We start from the raw sequence: 21,087 nt of genomic DNA on the forward strand, positions 1-21,087 counted from the left end.
AAAGCGCAAAAAATGCCTGCAAATCTCAACAAACTGAAGCAATGTTTGTGAAGAAGATTGGGCTTAAATTCGACCACAGTGATGTCAGAGGCTGATACAGAAAACAGTTATGTAAAGTCATTGCAACTAAAAATACTGAATCATACGGTGTATGTAGATTTTGGACACACACACACACACACACAGACACACACACACACACACACACACACACACACACACACACAGTTAAACAGCGTAATAAGACGTGTTGTTCGTCTGAGGAAGGATTTAAATATTTTTAGAAACTGGTAAGCACCAGACTATTTTTTTAACGTCCTGATAGTAAGACTAAGACGTAAACAAGGGTTGTGAAAAAAAGCCTGCTACCAATTCTAGTCAACCCACTTACAGGAGATGGATTTATTTAATATTCTCCACTCACTCTATCCAACTTTTCTGCAGGTGTGCTGTGCAATTTTGCAGCCACATTGGCAGAGAAACGAGGACTTCCAATCTCACAGTTATAAACTCTCACTGGAATTGTTTGCCACACCTTGTAACATAGTCAGGTGTTTTCCTCGAGATCACATGAGAGATATTTCTAATGTATTCTCCAGTGGGGTTTTCACAGGCACTCTGGAATTCCCCCTATTGTATAACCTTATCCAAATCGTCTGACCTGTTTATTGTTTGTCTTAACAGACCACTTTATTGATTTATATGTGAGTAAAATGTGAATTTATGCATGGGTAATCCTGTTCTAACTTTATATTATGTAAATGTACCTTTTATTATTTCTTTCTTTTTTTTTCCACTTGCAAATCTCTTGTTTTTGTATCCCCTTGCTATTCCTGCTCCATGACTGGAAAACAGTATTTGTCTGACCTCAGCTGTGTGGAGGGTAACAGCACAGAGACTGGTTGGTGACTCACCATTGTAAGGCTGGAATCATGAGTCATGTGGCTTATTCAACATGTTGAGACAAGTTGTTTAAAGGACACGCCAGCAGGTGGAGGTGTAAATCCAGATTTGTGACACAAAGCCCTCTGTTTGCTGCGGGCCAAGTTTGTTTTCATCAGTTGACTGTGTAGGCTAGATTAGGTTAAAGGTCATTCCGTTATCATGTAGGCATTTTTTTTGCGTCCAAACAAATGTCAGCTTGGCTTATTATTTGACTCACCATTTAACATGAAACAGATCATGAAAACAACCTTTAACAGAGCGCGTTATTCCTGTAATTAGGCCCATTTGTGGGCACGTCTCACTTGTTAAGAAGATATTAGACCTCATAGATAGATAGGAGAAGTTGTGAAGTTGTGAGGTTTTTGGTAATTCATTCACATTCAGTACTCATTAACTGCTCACACGTGGACAAGTTCAGACAACAACCCAGTTACATGCACGGCCTCGCTGTGGTCGCAACATCTGTCGGAAAAAAGGGACTGATGATGAATGTAAACACGTGCTTATCCCACCGATAAGATAAACTGACCAGAAAAGGCGCGGCTGCGACGCGTGGCGCTTTTTTTGGGAAGGGCCCGTGCGCATCTGTCGGGCATCTGGCGCAGGGCACTGAATAGATCTGGGTAATAAAACACGCAGGACGCACACACATACTGATCCACATCCCCCAGCGCCATGGAAAGTCCGGAGACAGGTGGAGGGATGTAGTGATGTTGTGTGGCGGAGCTGCACTTTACCTCTGTGCAGAAATGCCACGCGCCCCAGACAAACTGTTTAAGCCTTTGCTTTTTCAATAGGCGAACAAAAACTGGCGTGTGGCCATAAGCTGGTTGGTCAGTCCCACAAAACACATCGCCACCAAGAATTCTGGTCCTATTCGGGTCAGGACAGGCTTGCAGATTTTCCTTCCGGGGATATTTCGGTAACTGCTGGGCAGACTGTAAACACATGAGCACGTTGAGTAACAGGTTAGTAGGGTATGACGCGCCAAGCAGGTGCACCAGGAACCGGCTGTTTATTAAGAGCAATGGAAAGCTGCACAAGGAAAGTTCGGATAGATGATATATATAAATATTTCCCCAGTGACTCTCCAGACTGGGGAAATCCGCTACTCCGCTAAAGGATTGTTCCAGAGTTTATCACACATCAAATTAATCGTCGCTACAGTTTTAATGCGGCTCACCCACAGAAAAAAGATCTGCCAATTTTCCCTCGGCTAATCCGCACACTCAGTTCTGTTGTCACCTGTAGGATAGTCTGAATTCTTCTATGCCCACTGTGGAAAAACACGAGGCGTAATAGTTACATAATTCCAAAAACCGGGGATGTTGCTACGAAATGGTAAATAACGCCTCTGCAAACTATGATAATAATAATAAATAAAAGAGAATCTCTTAGAATGTCTGACTGTGTATGTGTGACTTATATGTTTTCTAAACATCATAAACATGTTATCGTGTCCAGGGGCAAACTGAAGCCACAGTGGTTCAAAACAAAACAATGTTATTTGCAATGACTGTGAAAGTTCATCGTAAACATCACTTGTAGTTTTTGCCCTTAGTGGTGATGCTGGATGTTGACAAGAAAAGGAGAAATCGGGAGTGGGTGGGGGGGATTTCTTGAAAGGTTGTAATCTTGCCCCACGTGGGGTTGTCAACAAGCTCAGTTCGACTGCTCGGGGACTTTTTTTTTTTTTGCTTTCCTCACCAAAGCTTCTCTGAGCCAATGGTAGAAGACAGGATCGGAAAGACCGCCCCTTGCCGAGAAACGACGCCAAGTGCGGTATAAAGCCACCCACAGACTGTTCCGAGCTCAGAATAACGCAAGAGACTACACAGACAACTACACAGCCTTTTCTTAACACTGCAACATCCCGATCGCGCTTGGATTATAACTATGACTCTGGAAGAGATTCACGGACAAGAGAACACAATGGAAAACGCTGATAGGTGAATATTTTACTCATCGATACAACGCTATTTAAGCTCCTGGATTAAAGCGTTGTAGCTGTTATTTTTGGGGAGGGTAATGTGATCAGTGTGCTGATGATGTATTTTTCTTTGTTAAGGGTGCAAAGTGCAGGCGCAGCCCTGGAGGAGCTGCTGATCGCTGCTAAGAAGCAGGACTACCTGACAGTTGGAGTTTACGAATCTGCCAAAGTCATGAATGTGTAAGTATTGCATTTCGTGCCACTTTCAGTTACATTTGCCCTTTAAAAAACAGAAAAGGAAAAAAAAAGTCGAGCACACGCACAGCAGGATATGCGCTAATCACCTTTCTTGTCTTTCCTACAGTGACCCAGACAGCGTGGCGTTCTGCATTCTCGCCACCGATGAGGAATACGAGTGTGACATTGCTCTTCAGATCCACTTCACTCTCATCCAGGCTTTCTGCTTTGACAACGACATCAACGTGGTGCGTGTCAATGATATCGACCGCCTGGCCGACCTCGTGGGTGCCGATGAAACCGGCGAGCCCAAAGACGCACACTGCATTCTTGTCACGGTACGTTCCCACTCAGTTAGGAGCTGGTAGCCAGTGAATCATACATGCATCACTACCGTGTCTGACTTTCTTTGCATGTCTTGTAGGTGTTGCCACTTTTGTGACTCTAAATATCTCCCTCTTTTACAATTACAGAGCCCTAGTGCAAACCCATGGAAAGACCCTGCTCTGGACAAGCTGAGTGTATTCTGTGAGGAAAGGCGCAGTGTGTATGACTGGGTGCCCACTATCACACTCCCAGAGCGCTGAAGTGACACCCCCCTGAAGTTGCTTCACATGATTATGATGATGATGAAAAGAAAGTCAAGGAGCTGAGCTTCAGCTGGGGGCCTCATGCCTTTCTGCCTCACATGTCTGGATTAAGAGGCTGTGGCTGTAACTCCCCCCTTCTGCAAGAGCACACTCTTCCAGTGCATCCTGGGTGAGCCCGTTGGTTCTGGATTACCCTGTGCAAGGGTTCAGACCTCATGTGTGAACTTGTTCAGGTGTATGTGGAGTGGACAGAACGCCTGATGGACACTGAGAATGGAGCTGGACTGTACTGCATAGTACCTTAAAGATGGCAAATGGTAACCCAGTGACTGCCCTTTAACAGACTGGCGGGACTAAGCAGAGAAGGTCACAGAGAGCGATACTGTGCAAGAGATGGACTTAAGAAAGTGGACTGGACTCGTCAGAGGGGAACAAGTCAGGTGCAGATTCAGAAGGTGTCTGAAAGTGTCTAAACAAAGGACTTTTCTTTATGAGTGCAGCTGTCAGGAAGTTCTTGGAATAAGCAGAAACTGCTTGCAAATCCTGATGTAAAGCTGACACTTTTTTAATGGACTATTCAGTTTTCTTTCACATATGCAGACAGAGCAATGCAGTATTGATTTGTGTTGTACTGACTTGAAATGCTTTGTGAATAAACATTTGGAATCAAACTCATCTTCTCAGAAATCTCATTTTCTCCTTTACATTTAGCTACACAGACATTAACTAACACCTAGGGTGCCACATAATGTGGGGCGTCATGGCAGACTGCAGTGATGCAGAGGTATCAGGAAAGTGTGGTGCTACTGGTTACAACTCTGCTTCACAAGAAGCTAATCGCACAATGTGGGTGGAAGGAAAGTAAAGATCAAATGATTAGGTGGCTGAGAGGGAGAGAGTAAATGAAGAAAAGGGAAGCTAAAAGTTATAATGTAATGATGATTGAGATGTGGGTTTTTTGCAGGCACTGACCTTTTACTGCTGATACACTAGCTGCCTTATAGCACAGTGCACAATTACTTAGGCTGGAACTGAAGCCTGTGTGTGCGTGTGTGGCTAACTAATAGGTCAGTAGACAGTGGAGTTAGTTGTAGTTTTGTACATTCAAACAAATTTGTTACAAATTAATTTAACATCACTCTTCTCATGCTTGATTTTGATTTTAAAAAAGTCAATTTTCAACAACGTAGAACTTATGCATAATACACGGTAACAAATCTAGGGAAGGTCTTCCTATTCCTGCAGCCACGTGCACACACAGCCACGTGCACATTGAAAATTACCGAGATGAGAGCTGCAGCTGAATGAGGGTCAGCAGATCAGCAACGGCAGGTATGGGGAAGTGTGTGAGTGCTGCGGTCAGCTCAGAGCTCAAGCTGACAGTAAAAGGTAGCCCACATCAAAGAGAAACCAGACTTCAGAGGAACTCATTTCGATTTTCTTGGCAGCAACTCAGTCGCCAGCCAACCGCTGGTCATTCTCTGCATGTGTACTCGCATGAGCACACAGGTGCACACAAGGCATGAAGCAAAACAGGCTACTGCATGTGCACAATCTTGCACAAAGTTGTGCTCAAGATCATGCATAGCACACATGCACACACAACCAAAGGATGCTGTGTTAGACAGATGTCAGGTGATTGCTCAGTGTTCTCAGAACAGAGGAAGGTTCACTCAGTCAGAATTAAAGAAGAAAAAAGAATGCAGGCTTGTATCTGGGGGACTTTCCATGGGCTTTAATATCTGCACTAGTAGGCATATGGGAGACATGGGAGAAATTACCATAAATGCTAAATGATAAAAACTAGTCATTTTATTGCATGTGCTGTCAAAACTGTAGATTGGGACTTAACAGGCTTGTGGGACAACAATATGAAGACTAATGTGGTTGGTGATCACTTGTTGTCTGTGGTTGGTGTGCATTGGATTCTGTGATTAAACATGAAACCTAATCATATCTGAGTGAGAAATGATTGTCCCTACCTATAAAAGTCCCAGCCAAGTCACAGGTCAGACGAGGAAACATGTAAAACATTTAGAAAATAATGACAGAGCCCTGAAAAAATAATTCCATTTTTTTCTTTATTTTGCACACCTTTCCAAAAGCCTCCAAAAGATTTGAGGCTTTTTGTCCAAACAGGTCAGTGTTCTTTGTGGAGCCCTCTTTGTTTTCTGCAATGAAAAAAAAAAAAAGCCGTAGCAACAGCAGACACAGTTGTGTCTAATCTTGACCTGTTTTTGCAAAAAGCAATATTTAATGCCCCAGATAAGACCTATTTTATCAAGAATATAAATGTTGGCCTGAGTAAACAAAGTGTTGTGTTCGTATAGCAGTCACAATTAAGCACTTGGAGCATTGTTGACTAAATCCTTGACCTAGTTTAGATAGAAGTTGGTATAGATCTGATTTTTCTTTGTGCTCTCTAAAACATGCAAGTATGCCTATCTCAGGCCTATATACAGCAATAAACATGCCTATATTATGCATAATATAGGCCTAATTCCTTCAACTCATACAAGCACTATGCAAGACTAGAAAACAGCGACATGCTTGTATTTATTCTGCATTCCTTTTGGGTACAGGTATAATATGTGCTACAAGAGAACAAAAAAACTAGCTGCTGGAAAGGACTTCTTGTCTCTCCTGCTGCTATTTGCACGATAGTAACAAACATCTTCTCCCTGTGTTGGCTGGGGTGCCAAAAGCCTGGAGCAACAGTCCAGACTGCTCAGGCAGCCGACTGTCTGCACAGAGTCTGAGCCAGAGATCTAGAGCCACGATAGACTGAAAGTGAGGCAATGAGACCAGACAGATGTAGTCTAACTTGGGAATATTAGTGTTTTCAGCTGTGACACAGAAAATGGTAAACAGAGTAGTTTGAGTAGTAGTTTGCTTTTTAAATTATTTTAATTCCAGTAAGACTATTCACTGGACTTATTCTACACGAGGGCACAACACTTAGCCAGGAAAGACATTTTCTCTACCTGAAACTTTTAATGCTTTTTCCAAATGTTACAAATTCCACCTTGCACTGTAAGTAGAATAAAAATGTCACATGTGTGTTTAATCTGTCCAAAAAGCTATGCACAGGACTTTTTCTGGGTCATTCCCCACAATGGCAAAACTCTAGATGCATTTTATGAAGCATAAAGCTTCAGATTGAATTGAGGTATAAAACAGTTCTATGATTTTATAACCAGCTCTCAGCAAAACAGTGCACTAGCTAAAATGGAAAGCTACTGTTTTTGAATGTGAGCTGTATTTGAAAGCAGAATTATTTCGAGATAATCTTTCCAATTTAGAAACAATTCCTAAACTGATGAACAGAGATGGGCAGTAACGCGTTACTTGTAACACGTTACTGTAATCCGATTACTTTTTTCAAGTAACGAGTAAAGTAAGGGATTACTATTGCAAAAACGGTAATTAGACTACCGTTACTTTCCCGTAGGAAGGCCGCGTTACTGCGTTACTAAAGCCGTGATTTTTTTTGCGAGAATGTCTCATGACAGTGACGTAAGCAAGTGCGACGTTTGTGAAAACAGCTGTGTGCAGATCAACAATGGATAATATATCGAGTGCGGGAGAGAGTATGAGCGTGCAGCGTTTATTAAAGCGTGGAAGTACTGACCTTACTTTGAGTTTGATTCCGTAAAAAGTGACAAAAACATTAGTGTCCGTTGTGCGTGGGAAGAAAACTTATTTTTACAGTGAAAAAAAACCCTAAACTTCCGAGCAAGCACCGAGTGCACTATGACATAATGGGAAATTCACAGAGAAACTCGCGGATTCTTCCACTGACCGCTGCGGCACACCTGCACCAGGGTAAACCTCCGCCTACCCTACTCCTGCTTTACAGGTGAAAAGAGAGCAAAAGGACCGCTGAGTCTTTGACTTTATTTATTTTCTGCTGTGTTTTACTTGCATCTATTTGAAAAAGTGAGTGTAAACACACACAAAAAAATATTTTATGTGCTGGAATGTGCAGAAAATAGCTTTAAATATTAAACAAATTTCTTCCAATCAGAGAATGTTGCATATAATTAAATTTTTGCTTGATGCATAACGTTAAAAGATTCAAACTAATAAAACAAGTTTTAAAAAGGGACTTTTCCATTTGATTACATTTTGTATGATGGATTATACAGAAAAAGTAGAATTGGGCTGAAAGATCTATCACTTTATCACCTATTCAGGTTGTAAATCGTGTTTTTAAAAAGTAACTAAGTAACTAAGTAATTAATTACTTTTGAAAATAAGTAATCAGTAAAGTAATGGGATTACTTTTTGGGGGAAGTAATCCCGTTACTTTACTGATTACTTATTTTCAAGTAACTTGACCAACACTGCTGATGAATCTCCTTTATTTGACACTGACCCACTTGAACAAGACTGGCAGTTGGTAACGTGATAACCTTTTGTTCATCCATCCATTTTCTTCTGCTTATCCAATTCAGGGTCACAGTGGGGCTGGAGCCTATCCCAGCTGCCACGGGGCCAGAGGCTGGGTACATCCTGGTCAGGTCACCAATCTATCACACATAGAGACAAAATACCATTCACACTCACAACTGAGGCTAATTCAGAATCAACAGTTAATTTAATGTGCAAGTTTTTTGGCTGGGGGAGGTTGAATTACCCAGAAAGTAACTCCACACGGAAAGGCCCCAAGCTGGCTGGTGGATTTGACCCCAGAACCTTTTAGTTTTAAAGCAACAGTTATAACCACTGCATGACTGTTCAGCTGAAAATGTGAAAATGTGATGATGCTAACAGGGCCTTGCTTTCACCTGGCTAAAAGAAGAACAGTGTGTTGTGCTGTGATGTCAAAATATCTAAATGCTGCTTTTTTGCCTGGGGAAATGTTTTGCCATCCTGGGATACCCCAAACATTTGCAGGCTTATGGTTCAACTGTAAATATTCTGCCCTTCTCAGAGTCATTACTTTAACGGCTAACTCTCATATTCCTGCTTCAGTCCACTTACAGTAACCGCAGCAAGATGAGATTACGCAGCGAGCCGGCAGGCAGCATCCCCTCTCACCCCACCCTACCCATCTCCAGCTCTCTTGCTCGCGCTTGGCCAGATATGGTACCATGAGATCACGGCCCAGCTGGCCCTGGCAGGCTGCGGAGAGAGATAGCTAGGCTGACTGCTGGTGTTGGGTGTCTCTAATCTAAGTACGGGGTGTGTGTGTCACTCACTGGAGAGATGAGCTGCACCCTATCTACTTCTGCAGTTCACTGTTTCTCACCATGAGCTCATTCCACAGAAGTTATGTGATGAACCGGCACAACATGCAACTTTCAGAAGGCCTTAGATTGACAGCGCAGGGAATTTCACATTGCTGTGGTGGCCAAGGTGATTCCATAACAACAATATGTAAACACACTTTGGCTCCTGTTTGTGAAGAGTCACTATCAGTCTGTTAGTATGATATCACTCTGGTGGTTTTGAGGTTTCAGTCAGGCTGGGGTAGCTGTAAATGTCGAAGCGCTCACATGCTCACACCTGAGCCGGTGGGATGACCGCACCACAGCGACAGGGATGAGATCACATGACATAAACCTCTCAGTTGAGCGGTAATGATCGCACTTATCTTTCAGCAGAGCCTATAATCACACTGGGCAAAACAGCTGTGTGTAAGCAAAGGGGAGGGTGACCAGGTTAGAAGCACACCCACACAAACACACACCTGCCCTACACTTTAAAGATCCACTGTGTCCCTTTGGGGGGTAGAGTGACACACACACACATACAGCAGGTCATTGCAGATGAGCTCATGATACGAACTTAACTACTGTTAATATCAAATACCACACTTAAGTCTCTGGTGAAAGCCAAGGAGACCTTTCGCTCTCTTTTTTAATATATCAGCTGAGCAGAGATAATTATTTTTTTAATTTAGAAGTGAATCCATCCACTACCCACCATTTGCACAGGATGCAGTCGTTTGGATGTTTGTTTTCAAATTGGTATGTCTGCAATTGCCTTGGGATTGCATCAGGGTGTTTGTTCAGTAGCAACTGAATGGATTGACTGGATGAAATCTGTAACTTCTGAGTGAAATATCTATAACATTAGCTCTCATTGCTTGTTTTGCTGTTTTCCCAGGGTTCCTAAAAAATATATTATATAACTCATGACACCAGTGACCTCATGCAGTTAAATTTAGATCACATGATCCAAGTGCCAAATTTCTAATGTGATCGTGCCTGAAGTGATTTTTTTTTCCACAACTAATATTTGACATTTGTGAAAATACTTTAAGGTGAGTGTATGTAAGCTCCAAATACACAAATACAGGAGATCCAAACATACAACAAGCGTTATGATGCCAAATCCATTGATCAGATGAGACTGCGGGTTTTGGCTTGCCTCTTTATATAAACTACAATAAGTACAAGTGACAAAGGCAATCTCAGGACAACTGAAACAGCTTACGGTCTTATAGTCTCATCTGGTTTCATCAGACAAAGCAGGGGACATAAGAGGAAAAGAGAAGAATAGAAAATGAAAGCAAGCAAAAGGAGACAAATATAGCACAAAATGCCATTAAACAAGGACTCTAGGTTAATTATTCATTCAAGAAAATAGAATTTAATGAATGCAAGAATGTATCTTCTTTATCACTCAAACTTTTTCCTCTTATCCCTGCTCTGCCTCTAAATTCCTTTCATATTTTCTGGTTTACTCTAGCTGCCAGTCTGGCTAAGGTGGGGCAATGCTAAGTAATTTTCTAAATATGGGGAGAAGACTGTAACCTCACCGGGGCTGACACATTACTGACATTGCTGAGCTTATCGTTCCAGAAACACATGTACTCCGAGCCATGCCAGGAATCCCCTCTCAGAGCCCACAATCCTCAAGTAGAGCAGCGGGCCGGAAGGCACGGCCATAGAAGTGCAGCCAGGAGGAGGGGAAATGGGCTAACACTGCTGTCTGCAAAAATACAGGCAGACATTCAGACACACAAATAAAATGTGGGGAAGTTGCAAGCTATTTGCTCATCCCATGATAGAATTTCTGCTCCGTCCTGGCATGCAGAAAGGGCAGACAGGGTGATCAGGTTGACTCAAGGATAAATAAAAAAATGTGCATAAAAACAATTAGATGGATACATAGCATAGACAGATTTCAAATTCCATTATGCTGATGTTGAATATTTCAGGACTTACAGTGTCATGTGTGACATTCTCATGCATGGAGATTGTTTAAGTCGAGTGCACGGGAAGACATAGTCCACTGAGCATTAATTGTTTAGTTATATCACAGTTCTGTGGAAGCATTAAAAAAAGGAAAATGAAATGACAGACATGCTGCTATTTTGAGTGTGTTCATGTTGTTTTAGTGCAGGCATACTGGGGAATGGGTTAAAGCACAGAGCACAGAGTAAACAGTGTGACAGACTGCCCCTCTACTTTTAGCACACGTGCTAATTAAAGGACTTAAAAGAGAGGCCGAGCCAGCCACACTGCCTGCCCTGACACAGAGAGAACAAGACTGCAAGGGGAAGAATAGAAAAGATGGCAGAAGACAGAGGACACAGACAGAAGACCAAGAAGCAAAGGAAAGGGCAAAGGAGAATCCCTAATGGCAGCCTTGTTTGCTTTGGCTGTGCCGTCACTCGATTACGGTTCAGGGTTATTAGGAGAGTGATGATGCAGCCGCTCACTATCGCGATACCTTCCTCCTTGTGCACAAACAAGTAGACTTTCTTTGAAAGAGTGTCTCTCTTTCAACGAAGTACACACATAGGAATGCATAACAAGAAAAGCACACGGTTAAACATTAAATTTGACCACAACATGTTTTCAGATTTCCTACATGCATGTGGGGCTCCGATGTTGTTTTAGGAGTTAAAAAAATGCTCCTTGAACCACTGAGCTATTGCATAATAGCATTAGATCTGCCCTGACCGACAATGTTCTTGGCAACATATCTTATCAAATGCTTTACCAACAGCCTCAGAACACTCACTGCCAGATTAAAATAAACAGTAGCTGCTTGGATGTTCATGCGCTTTGTCTCAACAAATAAGTGGAAAAAAGAGAAATGACCAGTGCTTTTTTTTTTTTTAAACACCAATGAGCAAAAGCACTCAGAGAAGTTAAAGTTGGAGTCTCCTTCATGCATGAAGAGGATTTAAAAGTTTGCATGCTGTAGCTTCATGTGCTGCATTTCAATTTGGAATTCCTCCCAGAGGATGACTTGAAAGTCCAATTAGAATTTTGCACAGAGCACAAAAGGAGAAAGATGTGTTTTTCAAGGACTTTTCAAGGGAGTGATGCAATTGCCCCTCTTCCTTACACTAGGGCTTTTTTTCATAGCAACATATCATACTTAACCTGGTAACACAGTGAGGGCGCATGGCAACAGTGGTTCAATTTATCCCTCCTCCTCACCCATACCCTCCTGTCTACTGTACATTATTTTCAGCAGTTGTCAAACCTATACTTTTAGATCTAAACAAGTCCGGTGTTTATGTGGGTGCACTGTTACTGATGAAAAACAAAAATAAGCTTTTTGTTTTTGCCGGTGTCACTTAATCTGTGGGGATGTATGGGCAGGCAGAGGGAGAACAGGAGAAAAGGGGAAGGGGGAAGGGGATGTGCTCCCGGGCCCAAGAAGAAGCCAATAGGAGAGCAGGATTAGCTGGAGGTAGGCATAAACATGAGTTGTTGCTGTTGGTAACAGAAATCTGATTGGCTGTTGAGGGCTCTTGCACAATGGGATAGGTGTTTCAGTGTTGGGGTATTTTGATCACTGTTATGAATGTGTTTATCTGCTGTTATGCTCTTTAATAACCTTGTTATTATTCCCCCTTCTGTTTTCACTTACCAAGGAGGAGTTTTTTCATCTGACGTGTTACGTATCAGGGCTAATCTGATGAACTTTGGCTACCTTTACTTGCAGGCCTGAAGAAAAAAACAGACACACACACACAGAGACACACATTTTTATGCTATCTAGACTGCAGAAGTAAACACACACAGCAAGGCTGGACATCCCGTAAAACACCACAAGGGGAGGGGAACATGTGACACCAGGTTGTGGAGACAGGTTGGTGTCCTAGTGCATGATGCACCTGCACCTGCTTTGCCACACTGACGTAAGACAGTTGTTTACATGGACCAGACCTCATACATATGGACAAATAATTTAATCCAAACTCTCATAACTTGTTTTTCAGCGTGTTTTGTGAATTTTCATAACCCGGCATCGTGACACCATGTACGAGCCTTCAAATACTTAAAGTGCTCAAAGTCAAGAAAATAACATGTAATCCCAGAGGTCAGCTGCACTGTGTGCACACAGTCACACGCTGTTTACAACAGAGTGAGGACGAGCTCAGAGCGCTGCACATGTCACCTTTGTTTACATGCGCTTCCTTCCTGAAAGGGGTGGCGCCACACTCACACACACAAGCAGTATTCCAGTGTTGCTTTGGAAACAGAGCTCCAACAGCAGCCAATAGGAGGGGAGGGATTATGACTTGTGTGTGTGTGTGTGTGTGTGTGTGTGTGTGTGTGTGTGTGTGTGTGTGTGTGTGTGTGTGTGTGAATTAATCAAACAGCGCTATCAATCAGGCAACGTGTTGACAGGGGAAGATTTTTTTTAATCAGGTCTTTCAAGAAGGAATAAACACAGGGCAATAATGCCAGGCTCAAGTAGACACGCGACTAATCCAATTAAAGATCAACAGTTTAATTTGCAAGTGGAGAATTATGAGGAGTGTGTGTATCTGCCCGTGTATCCGTAAGACTATTTGTGTATGAGGCAAAGTTTTCTGCACTTTCATTTCTTGCTGAATATATTTGTGAATGAGCAGCTGTCACAGCCACTGTGGCATGCCCAGTACATGTTTTTTTCCCTGTTTGTGGACATGTGTACATGCACATGTGGTCATGTGTATTTTATACAGCTGTTATTGTTATGAGTGATTAATTGCTTGTGCTGGCACCTGTTTAGGGTCCTTTACCATAAGGATGTTTCGGTCTTCCTGTTCGCACTGAGTTTATCAGTGTGGACCATAATAACACACAATAACAGAAGCTTTGCTATCTACTGTGTTATAAAATATGATTAACTCACACACTAGTATGTAAACATAAACTCGTGCCATGTGCACTTTGATAAAAACTCCAATCCCTTTTAATATTTAACATCTCTTACAGCTTATTCTCTTGCGGTTGCATAAAAACATGCACACATCGTGACTGATGTTCAAAGACTGTAGGTTGAGTGAGTTTGACCGTGTGATTAGCTTGTTTGGGTAAGCTGCAAACAAAATGAACTTTTTGGGATTAATAAAGTTACCTGAATATGAGTGCAAATATACACAAATGCATGCTGTAAAATGCGAATCGGAGAAAAAAAATGGAAAAGAAATAAAACCCTGCAACGTGAAAATAAACCAGTATCACTGTCACTTCCGGGGTAACAATTAGAGATGGACCGATCCGATATTACGTATCGGTATCGGTCCGATACTGACCTAAATTACTGGATCGGATATCGGAGAAAAATAAAAAATGTAATCCGATCCATTAAATATCACGAAAGCACCTCACAAAACTTGCAACACACCGTAACTCACCTCAGAACGTTAGCAGTCGGAGCAGTGTGCATCACGTGATAGAGCGGCTGTGGCATGCCGGACCTGTCGGTGGTCTGGATAGCATGTGGAGCTTCGCTAGCAACCTGGCATTTCATCTCCGACAAAGTTATCCCCGAGAGAAGTAAAGCAAGTGTGTAAGTCCATCTCTGAATGTTTGTAAAGCATTCCCACGTTAAGCTTAACGAGCGACTGCCTCTCGCTCTCCGGCTGCTACTTCAATCGTGAAACTGCTTAAATGATCAGCTGATCGGCTTTTCTGTCGCGAGTCCGTCTCTCTTGTTTGTTTTTGGTCCACTTTGCACCAGAAAGAGGAAACCAGCGGCTGAACAACAGCAGCACGTTTAAGCTTGATAAGCTGTTGTTACAATTTATTTATTATTACTTTCTACACCAGGATCTTTTTCTACGTAGCTGACGCTGGTAACTGTGCAGGGGCGGATCTAGCAAAGTTTAGCCAGGGGGGCCGATAGGGCATTAACTGGGAAAAGGGGGCACAAAGACATACTTTTCTTTCTTATTCTCATTTAAAATGTCGAGCTTTTAATAAATAATTATCTGACACACAAAGTTTTAATTTGATGTAAAATGAATAGAAGTCAATTACTGTATATAGTGACTATTAAGTCTAATATATATACCCTAGTAAGCTATAGTACTTTTTACTTTGGGAAGGTACCATCTGTGCAGTCTGCAATTTTGTTGAAGAAAGATGTTGAATCTATTTAATATTTCTTGAAAAAGAATTGATTTCTGTGCATTTTTTTTTCACACTGCATCAAATTAAGGTTGATTACGTCGATTAAGCATCATGAGGTGGAGCGTGAGGGGTGGTTCCCTATTTTTTATTTATTTATTTTTGTTGTTGCTGGGAGTTGGAACCCTATTAGTTAGGTTGCTTAATATTTACGCTAAGTACTCTTTAAAATACCAGAATAGGGAGGATGGTGTAGGTCTAAGTTTATTAGATTGATCAGTATTGCTGAACTATGAAATATTTTTTTTGTATACAGGTATAACAGAATAGCTTTAGTGTAGTTGTTGTTTTAAACTTGAGTATGAACTTGCAGACTTGCAAAATGCAGCAAGATATTTTAAAAAAACAGTTTTGTTGATTAAAAAACACTATATCGGATTCATATCGGTATCGGCAGATATCCAAATTTATGATATCGGTATCGGTATCGGACATAAAAAAGTGGTATCGTGCCATCTCTAATTTACACTAAGTACTCTTTAAAATACCAGAATAGGGAGGATGGTGTAGGTCTAAGTTTATTAGATTGATCAGTATTGCTGAACTATGAAATATTTTTTTTGTATACAGGTATAACAGAATAGCTTTAGTGTAGTTGTTGTTTTAAACTTGAGTATGAACTTATACAAAATGCAGCAAGATATTTTAAAAAACAGTTTTGTTGATTAAAAAACACTATATCGGATTCATATCGGTATCGGCAGATATCCAAATTTATGATATCGGTATCGGTATCGGACATAAAAAAGTGGTATCGTGCCATCTCTAGTAACAATGGTAGTAGATCTTATTACCTTCAGTCAAAATTACTCTAAATTCATTAAGTGAGATGAGCTCGCCAAGATGTAGCTGATTTTGCTGCTGATTCCGAGGGGAGAGAGTGGCATAATTAAATTCCCCTTTTCCCCCAGTTCATTTCAGGCTTTAGGAAAACATAGGAGGAATATGTCTTGGGAGCAAAATAAAATAACAGCCCACATTTTTTGACAGATGTAGGTCTTTAAGTAAGATGGGCGCAAACTAAGAATAGCTGTGTAAATAACAATGTTCCAGTGGTCTAGTCTGCAGAAGGACTAAAGCGAGCATCCAAGCAGTGCACACAATGAACAATAGTGGGGAAAAGCTTTAATATTTGTGATTGATTCGGGTGTGTATTTATATGTAAAATGCATTTTGTTATTTAGATCTTAATTTGTTTAGCTGTAGAAGGGACTACCCTTTATCTGTGGATATTTTCATGTATTTGCAAAGGTGTAGGGAAAACAAAGAGTAATTCTGGTGCATGTGTGTGAGAGTGAGAACTGTTACAGAGTAACCCATGTGTTACCTACCACACAGGATGCAGCTGCAGCAAGTGAACAATAGCTTCTTCACAGTGTGGGATTGTGAATGTCTCTGTGTGTGAGACTTTACTGATCAGTTCCTTAAAACAGAGCTTCTTTGTCATTTCTGTCTATCCTCTTTTCCTTATGTGTACCCTGGATGTAACCTTAAGGCATAAGGAAGGTAATCTAATCAGTAACCTACTGTTTCTTTTTTCTTTGCACCAACCACCTGCAAAGCATGCAAGTGCAATCATGTTTGCCTAATCACTGCAAAACAGGGATGTAGTAAGTGAGTGACGGTTCATCTAAAGCTGCAATATGGACAGACCAAAGTAATGCTTGATTCATCCCCCCGCTGGGAGGTGAAATAAGTTTGAGATCAGCCTTCTGGGGCTTCAGTGTCTTGCATAAGGCTATTTTTGAAGCGTGAATTACTTCACAATGAAAACAGCGGATTTACAGCAAAATCCCAATAAAAGGAGATTTAAGTATGTTAACTTAATCTGTTTAAAAAGGGATCCAAATAACACTCTGCATTTAATATAAATCACACTAAATTTTCTGAAAAAAAATTGATGTAACAAACCAAATAATGAGAATGGACTGAACGCGGAGAAAGTGTAAAAAACAGAGGAATAAAACCTTGAAATACAAATCAAAAAAGCATAAAATTGTAGGCATATTTCTGCTTGGAGTTACAGTGGATGCTTTCTTGAGTACAGTATACATTTAAAATAGCTGCTTTGTCCTGGTCTAACAGTGGAGTGCCAGACACAGTTTATGAAACAAAGAAAGTGGATAGCCAACCACAGCAACCTCAGCAGACTCCTCAACTCTACCCAGCAACTATTACATTCTGATACTTAGCCGGTGTGTTTCTGTCGCAAACAAACACAGACATGCATGTGTGCTCACAGACACACAGACTCAAGGCCACAGTGAAAAGATCTCGCTTAGCTTTGGAGCCAAAAGAGGATCTTGTTGCTGTCATTGTAGATATTATGTATCAAAGCCCCTTTGCATGCATGCATGCCTGCATACATGCAAGGAGGTGGAATTAGGAAGTCCTGCATATGATGTCGGTATATATCAGAAACATTATCTTGTACAGTATCTAGTACTGTCTGCAGTGTGGGTGCGGGTAGCTACTGTCGCACTTGTAGACGAGGGGACTACGTGTAGGCATATTTATCCACAGCCTCAGCGCAAGGCAGCTTACTGACGTCTGACTCGGAAACTGACAAAGACGGACTTTGTTGCCTTTGTGGGTGAACCGAAAGAACCTAGCCTTTCAGCATCCCCCTTTGACTGCGTAAGTGTGCGTTTGTGTGTAGGTGGGTGTATATATGAGAGCAATGGAACTTTATTTCCAAGACCAAAGGAAAGGGTATCCCCAGCCTTGTTAATAAAGGCGTAACAATAAATTTCATTGCTGGATTTAAGATGATAACAATCGATACACCCACGCATCCTACAATGAATTTTCTTATAGGGAAATTTCACTCTCTCCTTCTACCTCATCCCTCATCTTTCTCTTGTTCCTGTCAAACTCCATATGCCAAGTGTGGGGTTTTTTGTCTTCAATCTCTCTTTCTTTGCAAAGCCAGACATGAGTCTCTCATTCAAATAGAGTCCTCTTTGTTGGCATGGATTCAGAAGCAGTGAATGTCTCTTCAAACAGACGCATGCAAACACACATAAATGCACGCACGCATAAAGCCCCCAAGGGCTTGTTTCCTTTGATCCAGGTCTTACTCAACCTTAGACAGTGCAGCAGGTGTGAGGCAGCCGTCAGGTGTGTGTGCACAAGAGCAAGCGTGTGTATATATGTGTCATCGGCCATATGGCCCTTAGTGACTAACTACACACCTAACCCACCTCATGCACCCACTCGAACAAACACGCTGGCTTTCACCGTGTCTCCAAAGCAGCTGCAGAATCTAGAAAACACTGGTGAACACATAACCAAGGGCAAATCACAGCAATTGCTTGGCTGATACTCCACCAATCATGTAGCTTAGCCTGAGTGCAGTCTGCAGCTGAGCCAATCAGGAACAAAGAGTGAGGATAACCAATACCAGCAGGAGCCAGAAAGTGAAGCAGTTGGAGATAGAGATAAACCAATCAGAGCCTAAAGGTTGAATCCATTGATGTGATGTTTTTGAATTTCTGCTAAGAACTTTTCCTTTATAACCAAAACATACAAGAACTTAATGCCCCTTCTCAGCAGTGCTAACTCTCTATTAAAACACGTGCAAATCCAATTATATAGAAGAAAAAAGTCTCCTGCAGATGTTGCAAGATGATGAAATTCCAGAAATAGGCAGTGCAAACAGTATATCTGTTTTTGTTTTTTCTGCTCTTGACTGGTTGTGTTTTTGAAAGGTTACCTGACTTCCTTACTGTCCTCTATTTGAGCACATAGATCTCTGTATAAGTGTGCCACTGTGTTTGGCCCAGGTCACCCCAAACCCTCTGACTTCATGGACAATAAAGGAGAGAGGCGTGTCATTGACACACGTGCTGCCAACTGTTGCTGAGACACAAAGTGAACATAAAAACCACTTTACTGACTGTGAAGGGCCCCCCTCCTCATGACCATGGCACACTCCAATATCATGAGCCCCCCACACACATACACACTCACCCCTATCCTGGCTCCTTTGTCCCAAATGAATGAGTTGGAGAAGTGTGTGTGTGTGTGAGGACAGCTGGCTCTCTGGCTCCATCAGTAGCAGCTGCCCCAGCCTCGGGCCCTCAGGGTGGAACAGGGCAGATTAGAGGCTGACTGGGGTGGGGTGAAGTGTGTGTTTGTGTGCATGAGTGTGTCAAGGGGACGTGTGGTCCAGTCTGCGGCCTTACATTCAATGAATGGGCCAGCCCTCTTCTTTGTCCCATCTCCTGTATCATTTTCTTTTTCGTGGCGTCTCCCTCCAAAAGCAAAAGGAAGCACTTTTTTTTTCCTAAATGAAAAATTAGAATGCAATATAATTAGAGGGAAAGACGGAGCAGAAAGAGAGAGAAAAGTAAACAGAGAGAGATGAACAGGATCTAAAAGAGAGACAGTGAAAGTAGCCAGTGTCAGCCAGGCGAAGGGCTAGACAGTGGGATGGAGACACTGAAAGACACAGAGCGTTTTGGGTCCCCACTTGGTGCTGAGTGGGGGCCAGCTATGGGGACAGCTGTTACTCATGCCTATAGGATATCTGAGCCAGGCCTTTTCAAAAATACAGGGCTGCTATGAAGAATGGAGGGGCCACTTTTCTGTCGTGTGTGTGTGTGTGTGTGTGTGTGTGTGTGTGTGTGTGTGTGTGTGTGTGTGTGTGTGTGTGTGTGTGTGTGTGGTAGGAAAAATAAAGAGCTTTTGAAATTGATGGGTGTGGATTCTTGCCAAGACATAAAGAGTGGCACGCTTCACCCGAATGTCTCGGCAAATAAAAAGAGCATTCTGAGTGGACTGATACGAAGGAGGGGAGGGAGACAGACTTTCACCCCCTAAAGAGCCATTTATAGACATGTTTTCATCCATGTTGATTTATTAAAACACAATGGCATCTCCAGGACAGAGCCACAGTTTGTTGACACAGAGGAGTCATTCAGAGCTTCACAACAACATGATATTTACACAGTAACTCGGCTTATGGAGACACATGCAAATCATTCTGGCGTGATCCAGTCTTAAGCATGAGCCGTTGTGAAAAGTACACAGATCAGATGGTTAAAAGCCTTAAAGAGCATTGAGTCATATGTTTGCAAAATCCCTGTAATGGAGATAAATCACAGATAAAGGTTAAATGACATGAAGTCCCATCAGACACATAGTATATAACACTTAGCAAATAGCATTTTGAAACATCCCTAATGCAACACTGACCTTCAGAGAGTCTGTTTCAGTGCTTTTTAAAACTGCTTTTGTGAAATACTAATGCAAGACTGACCCCCAGCAGATTCTTGGCTATAGATTCTCTTTACAGCCTCTACGCTTCTGTCCTCCTCCTGCTCCTCCTCTCCTCCTCCGATCTTACATCCTCCACATGAACTGCAAACCCTCTGACCCTCGTTGCCAAGGCAACATGCCAGTCTGATCCAGAGTGACAGCTCTATTCAGGTTGTCATTGTCTCCCATGACAACCAGTGAGCAATCCTTAATTAGGCCGAGGGATGCTCCAGAAAAGAGAGTGACGGTTGATTCAATTACGAAGCCTTTGTCTGGTCTTTGTTTATTACGCACATTGTTATTCGCTGCAGTGAAAAAGTCGTTTGTCTCAAAGCGTAATTTTGACAAGAAAGGCAAACATACGACAATGTGTCTTTTTATGAAATTTCAAAATGTTTGACCCCACATGGCTGTGTGTAAAGAGATCAGGGCAATGCTGGCTTGAGAATCTAATTTAAAGAATAGCACTGAATGTGTTCTTTGAAGGTGTTTTCTTGTCAGGGGTGTAGAAAACAACAAGGAAATAACTAAAAGGAAGTTAGAGTAAGATATCACTGAGGTCATAGGTCAGACTGCAGTTGTAGTGAGAGGTACAGTTTAACTGATATTAGCTTGATAGACACCAGAACTGAATGACAAATACACGTTGTTACCACCATGTCATGTAATACGCATACTTTGTGCTACGCTGCAGTCTTAAGAAGACCTCATTGAAAACTGTTTGACAACAGATGCACTGTACCATTTG

At 41.9% G+C, this 21,087-nt stretch overlaps 1 protein-coding gene across 1 annotated transcript; it reads left to right on the top strand.

Moving 5' to 3' along the window:
- Positions 1 to 2,741: 2,741 nt before the first annotated feature.
- On the top strand, positions 2,742 to 4,377 carry gadd45ga (growth arrest and DNA-damage-inducible, gamma a). Its single transcript, XM_085475741.1, has 4 exons — positions 2,742 to 2,894; positions 3,014 to 3,115; positions 3,240 to 3,450; positions 3,586 to 4,377. The coding sequence occupies exons 1-4, from the start codon at positions 2,842 to 2,844 to the stop codon at positions 3,697 to 3,699; spliced, it is 480 nt and encodes a 159-aa protein (XP_085331867.1). The 5' UTR covers positions 2,742 to 2,841; the 3' UTR covers positions 3,700 to 4,377.
- Positions 4,378 to 21,087: the final 16,710 nt, after the last annotated feature.

This window comes from Copadichromis virginalis, linkage group LG12 (genome assembly GCF_057382275.1).
Source record: "Copadichromis virginalis isolate Kocher_CV1m ecotype Utaka linkage group LG12, C_Virginalis_male_GT1.1, whole genome shotgun sequence".
Taxonomy (NCBI): Eukaryota; Metazoa; Chordata; class Actinopteri; order Cichliformes; family Cichlidae; genus Copadichromis; species Copadichromis virginalis.

What these genes read in the sequence shown, in the direction of transcription:
- gadd45ga (XM_085475741.1), top strand. Translation starts at nt 2,842, where the DNA reads ATGACTCTGGAAGAGATTCACGGACAAGAGAACACAATGGAAAACGCT. An exon ending in ACAATGGAAAACGCTGATAG is followed by an intron (nt 2,895 to 3,013) that starts GTGAATATTTTA and finishes TTCTTTGTTAAG; the next exon opens with GGTGCAAAGTGCAGGCGCAG. An exon ending in CACACTGCATTCTTGTCACG is followed by an intron (nt 3,451 to 3,585) that starts GTACGTTCCCAC and finishes TTACAATTACAG; the next exon opens with AGCCCTAGTGCAAACCCATG.